The sequence below is a fragment of the Anguilla anguilla genome, chromosome 3 (assembly GCF_013347855.1).
Source record: "Anguilla anguilla isolate fAngAng1 chromosome 3, fAngAng1.pri, whole genome shotgun sequence".
NCBI lineage: Eukaryota > Metazoa > Chordata > Actinopteri > Anguilliformes > Anguillidae > Anguilla > Anguilla anguilla.
Genome location: NC_049203.1, coordinates 27,885,084 through 27,895,653, shown reverse-complemented (window position 1 = coordinate 27,895,653; position 10,570 = coordinate 27,885,084). Strand labels below are relative to the sequence as shown.

At 38.9% G+C, this 10,570-nt stretch overlaps 1 protein-coding gene across 1 annotated transcript in view; it reads right to left on the bottom strand.

The window, feature by feature from the left end:
- Positions 1–388: 388 nt before the first annotated feature.
- vegfd (vascular endothelial growth factor D) overlaps positions 389–10,570 on the bottom strand; it is a 12,887-nt gene continuing 2,705 nt past the window's right edge. Inside the window, exons 2-7 of the mRNA XM_035409272.1 lie at positions 8,368–8,623; positions 5,552–5,742; positions 4,848–4,975; positions 4,042–4,157; positions 1,139–1,260; positions 389–765 (exon numbers count right to left, since the gene is read on the bottom strand). Coding sequence (XP_035265163.1) covers positions 1,163–1,260; positions 4,042–4,157; positions 4,848–4,975; positions 5,552–5,742; positions 8,368–8,623 — 789 coding nt within the window. The 3' untranslated portion in view covers positions 389–765; positions 1,139–1,162. The remainder of the gene's footprint in view (positions 766–1,138; positions 1,261–4,041; positions 4,158–4,847; positions 4,976–5,551; positions 5,743–8,367; positions 8,624–10,570) is intronic.

Here is a 10,570-nt window from a genome sequence, read left to right as displayed (position 1 = left end):
GTAGTAATACTTGTTCATATTTGCTCAAAAACATGAAATATTTTAACTTTTAAAAAAGCGGTGCATTTTATGTGGCAGCTTGGACTTGAACTGTAATGTAACTGTAATTACACATTACCGAGGTGAACTAGTTGCAGGTGTAAAGGCAAGTCATTCTTCAAAAAAATATTTACCAATAAATAGCTAACCTTATAAACTTGCTAACTTTTGGTACACTATACCTTCGTAAGCATACGTACTACAGAAACAGTAATAAATTTCCATGTCAATAAAAAAGAATGTAAGCTCTGTAAATCACTCTGGATAAGACCATCTGCTAAATGCCTAAATTATAATGTAATAAAAAACGTTATGTCACCACTGATGCAACAGTGTAGCACACACAATGTACTTTCTTTTAGATTTTTTAACTTTAATTCCATTTAAGAGGGAAATAGCAGATAAAGCAGCAGACAAATGTAAAAATGTAATTATTTTCATTTACATACTTTTAAATATTTGTCATTAATGAAGAGAGTTGTATAAATTATATAAAAAACATTTTACTCAGTGCACAGTAGACAATTCATTATGTAACAACACAAGCAAGAGTTATACAAGTTATAACACTTAACATGGTCATTGTATTTTTAATGTCAAAATGATGGGGAGAAGGGTTAATCGGAACATATATTGTGTGATATAAATAGAGGTAAATAAATAAAAAGTTATCCTCTGCTTCCTTGTGGAATGTCCAGGTTTAGGATTTTGTGTAGTCCCTTGCACCTGTAGAAAATGGGAGATAACAAAATTGATTTTGTGGATATCACACTCATGCACACACACACACACACACACACACACACACACACACAAACCCACACACATTACTTAAATAGCACTGACACACAGATTTCCCCAAAAGACAGGAACACAAAGAAATGTAATAAAAAAATGTTTTTTTTTTAAATCTTAAAATACAAGGCAAATTCAAATTTGTCATTTTATTATATCATAACACCCCCAATCCCATTAATATAATTTCACACTCAATGTTAATTTGTAATGCTAAAAGAAAGTGACACATTAATGAACTGAAAGTAGCAGGCTGTCAGGCTAAAAGAACTCTACCCACAGGAGACTTGGCCATAACACCTGCCTTTTATGGATCAGACAGAGGAGTTTAGGTGACAGGGATAGAGCCTCTGGTGTTGTTTTTGGGAATGCATTCACAGTGGTCAACATCAATCTCACAATCTGACATCTTTGGGTATGAAAAGTCTGGAAGGAAAAAAAAAAACAAGACAGAATTACTGTGTCCTTATTTAAAGACTGCTGGACGGCTGTGGCGCATGGATGAGCCTCATGGCATTGGTTTGAATCTCAGTCCATGGGTGCCCGTGGCCTGGATGCTAAAGCTGTATTTGAAAGGCTTTCCTCTGACCCCACTCTGTGCGATCTTAGCAGCAGTCTGCAGTGTGAAAAGAAACAGCTGTGTCACCATGGTTTTGGAGGAGAACCACAGATGTCCACACGCTCTCAGCAGTGGGGTTCAAAGATGACCATGGCTTATGAGGTTACAGGTTATTGGATATTCCAAATATGGGTGGGAATTGGGTATGTACAGTTCCATGTTGGGTGTCAAATTTATTTGAAAAGACAATGTTCAGCCAATCTTACAACTGAATATTAGGCCAATATTCACAAACAATGTGTTATTAACTTTTTATAAAATGTGACCCTTGATATATCATTTAGAATGTCTTGAATATTGAAAAGGATAGATACCTGTTGAATTTGACTTTTGTGAGTTAGTTGGTGCAATAATCCCTTATACAATAATACAGTGAAATCTGTCTAAGACAGCCACCCAAGGAGTAGTAAAAACTGGCTGTCATGTGCAGATGACCGGCATACAAATGTGACCTCCAGGGCAGGTTTCATTGTCTTCGTGTACAACCGACCCATTTGCTCTGCAATTTCCCATGTGCTTTTGCTTCCATCAACTGTTCTGGCTTACGAGCTGCCATTCTAAAACGGATGCTAGTATCTTTAAGTAACTAAGAATATGATCCACAACGTGGTGATGGTGATGACAGCACATGTTTAAATACTCTAGTGATTGACTGGAGACAATATCAGGCATATCTGGCAAAACACTTATGCTTCTTCATTTATATAGTACAGACCGTTATCAGACTAAAATACAAGCTTAACAAACAGGGGACTTTATTTATATAGAGGGTATGCACATGACGTCACAGTAAGTGAAGTCACTGCAGTTACACCCGCTGAGTGACAGAAAGACTACTGAGTGGCAGTGTTAGCGTTCAGCTTGAATGCTGCAAAAACACAAAAAACACATCTAAAATGGGAAAGAGCTGTTGTGCGATAGACTGTACAAATAGATTCAACAAGAAATCGGAGCTATCTTTTTACAGACTGCCGAAAGATAAAGAAAAGAGAAGCAAATGGATCGCTGCAATTTGCAGAAACAACTGGAATCCAGGCATCGAAACATGGATTTGCGATTGTCATTTTGTGTCAGGTATGTTGGATTTTTGCGTAAAATCATACCTTAAGTTATGTACTGTATTGACTACTCATTAATTAAATATTTAGCATCTTTCATTTATATTCTGTGTAACTGTAAAGTTTTTGGCAGCATTTATTAAAAAATTATCCATGATGATGAGCCTCGTGTTCTACAAACAAAGGGGGGATGGTTAGATAGTGTTAGCTAGCCAAGCATATAAATTAAGGTATGATTTTACACAAAAATCCAACATACCTGACAAAAAATAACAACCGCAAATCCACATTTTGGTGCCTGGATTCCAGTTGTTTCTGCGAATTGCAGCGATCCATTTGCTTCTCTTTTCTTTAGCTTATCGGCTGTCTGTAAAAAGCTCCAATTTCTTGTTGAATGTCCATGGACCACTGGTTCTTTGGTAAGTTGTAAGGATCACTGTCAAGTCCAACTGCCTTTAATTTAAGCAGATAATCGTTTGTTTTACTCCCAGTTTTGCTGTTTCCTATACTAAAGACAACCATGTCGCAGCATGTTTTGCCACTCAGTCTGACTGAGGGAGCGTATTCTGGTGGGAAAGTGACGTCAATGCATACCCTCTATAGTACAGACCGTTATCAGACTAGAATATAAACTTAACAAACAGGGGAGAAAGACCAAGGTCCACCTTCTGCCCTTCCAATGCCATCTACGGTTAGATGCACATTGCAATACATGTAAAGCAACATCTAAGGGGTATCTAAGCACTCATGAACAAACATGGCAGCACACAGAAAATTAGCCGGCTGGTGACTAGCTAGCTAGCTACTATGCTTGCCGCTGCTACATTACCAATCTTTAGAGATACCTTTACAGACCCCTCAAAAAAAAAAGAATAAGGTGTTAAGCCACCAAAGGGCTTAAGGCATCTTCTCATAAGCTGAATTGTGAAACCGCTTTGTCAAGTGGCTGTCATACACATCCATAAAGTTCCTGTGGGAGAGCAACAGCATGGTCACCGACTGTATTGTACAGGTGACCATGATGCTAACGTAAAATATAGACAAAATAAGTGAAAGTGGCCATCATGGACAGGTGGTTGCCAGACAAAGATGACCACCAAGCCTTGAACATTAAAGCATTAAAACATGACATTTCAACTGTCTTGGCCTTCATCTGATGAGTTTAATGATTAATTCTGATTTACATGTAGGCTTTTTTAAATGTGTATGTCCAAAACAACATGCATAAGGACATACATACAGTACAAGTTTAGGCAACATGCAGATCTGATGCTAAATCTTCAGTCACAACCAGTAGCAGTAGACACATAAACCTATAATATAAAGTACTATAGTGGCTGCAAGATGGAGATTGAGAATATAGTGTTTAAAATACTAAATGGGTCTGAGGATAAAGTGTTAGAAGAAGGTAGGGTTAATAAACTCATGATGCATGAGTCGCATGACTTTTTCATTAGTCAAGACAAGATGCCGTGCAAGTTGTTTTGATAATTATTGTTAGATCAACTGACAGGGAAATTTTAAACGAACCTTGTTTAACGGAAGGATATGGAACACATCTATCCGCCATACAGTCCCAGATCAGTCCACTGGCACACAGTCGCCGAGAATCCTCAGACCCTGGGACCCAGAGCACAGGGGAGCACCTGACAGAGCCAAAACAAAACATACTCTCATACTACACATGAACATGCACCATCATCTTCACTGGACAGCCTACTGGAGATGGCTGAGAAGTCACAAAGTGGACTCACTTTCACACTTTAAGAGTTGAATGGCAGAGTGCTGTTTAAGTGAACCAACGGTAAGGAAATCCGTACATATTGCACGTGCGCTGGTCTAGTGATTACAACACTAGACCCTGGCCCTCTAGTCTGCTTCTATGGTTTATTATTATTCTTCTATATTATTATCCATGGGTCATTAATGTTAGTGCATATGATAGCAGTAGTCAAGAGCAGTAACTACAGAAAAGGATTATTAATTTAAGAGCTAGGCACTGAAATGAAAGCATAGTGCAGTATGTCCTGTTCGATGCACTTCTTTCCTTGGCAGATCGAAATCACAGTCCTCAGGAATATAATTTTAGACAAAGAAATAGAGCGGGGTGTGACTGTATAAAGTTCTAGTCTTTCCAGAAATTAGGGAAAATATATCCAAGAGTGATCAGATTTAAACAGCTAACATGAAAACCTCAATGTTGAGAGAACAGATGAGATGTAACAGATGAGCACAGAAGTCTACATAAAGGTCTTTTGTCACCATTCTGTCAGCTGTCATGAAATTCATACACATTTGATATTGTTTTGTATGTAATTATATGCATTTAGGCTCACCCTTTTCTCCTTTGAGGGCGGGTATGTCTCCTGATCAGGGGTGGTTCCATGCATTTACACTCTGTGTGGTTGGCCACCTTTATCAGAACAGGTTCTGGCCCCTGCTTAAAGGGTATCACGGTCAGAAGCTACGTAGAGACAGACAGAGAAGACAACACATTTTGTGAACACATTACTACAGCAGCAGAATCGATTAATTACAGCTCAGTTATTTCAGTTTTAACATGGTTTATCAAGAATTTAAAATCTGTAACATAATTATACAAAAGCAGGGCAATAATGTTCCACTAACATTCAAAATAATTAAATGTGAAAATAAAATGCACACAGTCAATAACTATAAAACACTAGATGAAGATATACCATTGTATTGCTCTGTAAAAATCATTCTGCCAACCATTGTAATTGTTGACGGTCTGCATTTTTGATAAAAGTAGCATGAAGGTGGGTGGACACAGTGTGCGGGTGATGTGGCCTTGTTGCCTCATTGAGGAAAAAAACCTGAAATTCGTGACATTCACAGTATTACCATGACAGTCTCTATGACAACAGGCCAGACTTACAATTGTGGTGAATATTTTGATTTACTGTGAAAATAACATAAACCTAAAGCTAGTTAGTGCTGACAATGTGGTGATATGGTATGTAGGTGCAAACCGTAATTACAGCATTGTGAGTAAAGGTAAATAAAGAACAGCGCTCACTGTTTTATTAACATAGGTAGTACTTGTATTTCTGCACGTGACCCCCTCCTTGTTGCAGCAGCCGTTGCACCGAAACACAGCGACACAGGGCGGCTTGAAGAACATGCCCGTGTTAGTGCCCAGCTCCTTGGCAACGTCCACGCACATCTCCCTGGGCATACACTGGGTCTTCTGCCACTCGTCGTCAATGGCTGCCAAACACACCACCAAGGTTCCCACTCAGATCAGATGGAATGCCCAATCATGTATCAGTGTTCATTACTGCATCCTCCACTATCAGTATAGAACAGTGCAGACAAGCATGTGCTCTACTCAGGAGCACGCAATGCCAAGCGCCACTTCTTACCACAATGCAGCTATCAAATCAGGCTTACAGCAAGAGTTTGAGGAAGACACTTCATGTATGTACAAACAGGGGGGTTCTCAGATGCCCAACTGGACAGCAGGGGTAACTAGAAAGCAATGAGTTGTGGATCTCTACTGACCAAACCCTCCCCATCCCCAGGCAATGCAATTGGCAATAGTATCCCACCCTGTGGGATTACCTTGCTTTTCATTTGGCACTGTCACGGTCATGATCCAATCCTGGATTGTGGAGTCCACGCGCTAGAACGGTGCCTTCAACTGAAGGAACCATCCAGGAGCCCCAACACACTTATAGTTTAATACTTGAAAGTGATTTGGCAAGATGGATGCATCTTGATTGCTGCTCAGTTCTTTTTTTTTATTGGAAGGTTTGCATACTTTTAAAAAACTGGGGGATATTTGAATTCTTTCAATTACTTTTCCATGACTTTCCAGGAAGAAATTCTTTAAAAGAATTTTCGAGGACCGTTTAAACCTTGACGTATAGTACTGTGTCAAATTATCAAGTATAAAATCAGCCATTCAGTGCAATTTCTTTTCAGTGTCAGACAATAATACAGGAAGCATACAGGATATTCAACAGAAAATTACATGAAAGCCTACATACTGTATAATATCACATCTATCAGTACTATATCTATCAGTTTCCATTTTTTCTAACTACCTACCATCCTTCCATTCAACAAACAAGTTACAACTGTGACTTTCCAACAAAAGTTGTTAGAACCCCTTGCCTTCTAAAGTGACTCTAACATTCAAACAAACAACTACCCAAACACATCTTAGCTGCCTTGAAAATGTCTTTATCATGTGCATATAAAATGGCTAAAGGAGATATTTCTTATGAGATAGATGAATGATAATTCAACAGCATATGTAAATTGAAAGTCAAAGGAAAATAATAAGTTTCCAAAACAGGAGATATAAAGATTATTGTAAGATACAGCGAAAACGGGACAACCATGTAAGAACTGGTAGACCACCGAAACTATCACCATCACAAAGACAGATACAGTACTTAAAGATTTTACCTTTGAGAGATAAAAAAATGAAGCTCCACTCTTACTTCCTATCTGAAGAAATCTACAAGTGTTTCTGTCAATCCTTCTACTGTGAGAAGCCAACGCAATGCTATGGGTGTGAAAGGATGTGTAGCTGTCAAAAAGCCACTGCTGGAAAAAAAACAAAACAAAAAGAAGCAAGAAATCTAGAAAACTTGTACACCAAGTCCAAATTACAGATTTTCGGAAGTAAGAGATGGCAGAATGTACACCGATGAAACAATGAAAAACTTGTGTACAACCATCAGTCAAGATCTGTGCAAGTTTGAGGTTGTATAACAAAATCTGTAGTTATTGATTTGATTTTGTGTGAAGGCATGATGAATGCTGATAAATACAAACAAATCTTAGCATATCACGCAATACCCTCTGACAAAGTATGATTGGGAGCTAATTCATTCTACAGCAAGAAAATGACCCCAAGCATACTGCTAAGAAGATCAAGCTGCTGGTCTTCTCAGAACAATAGACTGGCCACCCCAGAGTCCAGACCTCTATATGATTGAATGTTTTCAGGATTACTTGGGTTGAGGAAAGCAAAAAATGCAACAAACTTCTAAGACCAAACTTTGGACATGTTTACAAAGAGCATGAAAAAATATCCCAGCAGATTTCTTAAAGAAAAACCCACAAAGCTTGAGAAGAATGGAAGCTGTAATAAAGGCAATGGGTGGACAAAGTAAAGTTTTTGTGTAATTTGTGTTAAATATATGTTTGCTGCATTATTTTCTGATACTGAAAAATAAATAACTTGCACTTAAAGGGTGGTATCTGACTTTTGCACAGTACTGTACAATTGCCAATTGTCCCATATGCAGGGAGCACTAATAGCAGAATTCATTTGAGGCTGTGACCCTGTTTCATCCCTTGATTATACACCATAGTGGACAATAAGCATGTACTGTAGGTCAACAGAATGACCTCTGCTGATATATGTAAATTATATAAATGACTAATACAGCTTATAACCTTACCACTTCTAGGGAAGTCTGCACAGTTAAGTGTGAGAGCTTTCTTCTGTTGAATTTATGTACAGTAATGAACAGATGCATTTCACACTGATGTACACAGAATTTGACATGTATTAACACACTGATTAAGGTCCATGATTTCCGTGTCACAATTCTTTTTCTGGAACATACGATTATCACTGTTAAAATGCTGGATAAATTGCACAGGCAGTTTTGTAACAATTCTTCCTTTGAAGCGTGAGACCCGTTGAGTTCTCTGCATGCTCAGTTTTTGAACACCCCACACCTCGTTTACACAGCTGCCTCTTTCCTCAGTTCTCCACCTGGGATGAAAAGAGGGCAGCGGCATTGCCACAACCTCTCGTGGCTCGCGTTGCCACAGCAACCGCTCAAGAGCACTCAGGAGCCTTGCGCTCACCTTTGAGGATCTCCAGGCTGTAAGAGGCAGCGGCATAGCGTGTGGAGCGGTGTGATCCAGCAGAGGAGGAGAAGGAGGACGAGGTGGAGGTGGAGGAGGAGGAGGAGCGGTACTCTGGGTGTGAAGGTGACTCCAGGTCCTTCAGCTTCAGTCGGCACTTCCACAGCTTCCAGTCCGGGAAGTCCGTGAGCATCAGCAGCTCCTCCAGACTGGCAGCAGATCTCACGTCCCTCTCCCACTTTTCCCGGTTCCCTATCTGGGGAGAGCAAAAATGGGTCTGGTGATAATGTTTTGTAACAAATATACAACATTGAGAAAGAAATGCTCTGTACATCTGGCCATAATTTTGATATAGTAGAGAAACAAGAAATCAATTAGGAACAAAATTAAAGGATTTAATTTTTTAAAATGGCAGCTGTGCTGTAGGGATAATTTGCACGTTAGCCTACTTTAACTGTAACTCCTTCTCAAGTTTTCTCTGTAGACAATGCTGCTTCCCTCCTCCACAAGAGGGAGATAGACATTAATCTGTATTTAACTATATCATTGTGAAGCACAAGGACTGGACTGGCTGACTTTAGGTTCAGTGGTGTGCAGAGTCAGAAGAATAGAATAATGCAATCTGCTATGTATGGCAATGTCATTAATGTAAAAAATGTTTTGATGCAGTTTCATGTGTGGTTTAAAAGCTTACAAAACACATTAAAATTGACTTGAACTGTGGAAATATAGAAACAGACTGAAGAATATAATATAAACTATAATTTCTTCTTGTGTCTGGGGCATGCGGATTTAGGAAGAGGACTATGAAATGTGAGGGTGTATACTGAAGAAAGGAAGTACAAGTTTAGTGGTATCAAGCATAACTTGATGGTACTTGTGCTTGACTCCATAGCTATAAATCATTCAAAGCTGAACATGTTTGGGAATAACTATTTAGAACTGCACATTGGAGACTAACTTGCTCAAACCATGTGACTGAGAAATAATACCAGCTGCAGTTTCTGATCTTTCCATTACATATGTAGCACAGTTTGAGCCAATGCACACTGACTAAGGTTTCACTGCTGAAAATGTTCAGTAATAAAACTACAAAACAAAAACTTCCAACTGGAACTGGTAATTTTTAATAGTAAAATTTGTTCGTGTTCTCAGCATGAATAAACTAGGCAAAGTGAAAAACACCTACAGTGCCTTCCAAAATTATTCATACTCTTTCTAAAGATTAACTATATTCATAAAAATGAGTAAATCATATATTAACAGGGGAGTTTGCATGTTCTCCCCGTGTCTGCGTGGGTTTCCTCCGGGTACTCCAGTTTCCTCCCACAGTCCAAAGACATGCAGGAAGGCCGATTGGAGACTCTAAAATTGCCCATAGGTATGAGTGTGTGAGTGAATGGGGAGTGAATGGTGTGTGTTCCCTGCGATAGATTGGCAGCCTGTCCAGGGTGTATTCCTGCCTCTCGCCTAATGCACGCTGGGATAGGCTCCATCACCCCCGTGAAACTGACCAGGATAAGCGGGTATCGATAATGGATGGATATATTAACAGGTTCAACTGCATTGAAAAAAGAATTTGTGAGTGGCATTATCCTTGAATCTCTGTAAAAAGGAATTTCTTCTATGCTTGCATATTTGTCACACTGAATGGTTTCAGATCGTTCGGCAAAATATAATATTAGACAAAAGGAACCTGAGGAAACAGAAAACACACTTTTTAAATGAGTTCATATAATGAAAACTGTCATCAATCCCCATGTGAAAACGTAACTTCCCTCCTTGTTACTCAATGAACCAATTAACCAAATTTAATTGATAATTGAATTCAGCTGACTGAACATGGCCAGGCTTGATTGCAGCCAACCCTGTTGAATCTGAACCTCAATAATTCTGAACCTTACCATCAAAGTAGTCACAATAAAGTTCCACTATACCACAATCAAAGAAAATTCCAGAAGAGAAAATAAGTTGTTTAAATATATAATTGTTGAAAGGGTTATAAATGCTTCAACCCAAAATCAGCTTCTGTACAGAATATTTGGAGGGTAAAGTATGCTGTACAATGTTATTGTTCCTCTCCAAATCAGTTCTACTTCTTCAACATGAAATACAAAAATATAGGCCTTGAATTTGGTCCTGGATTAGGAGAGTTGTATAATGTATGAAAGCCCACTGGATTTACAGCCAGACTGCCTGGAAC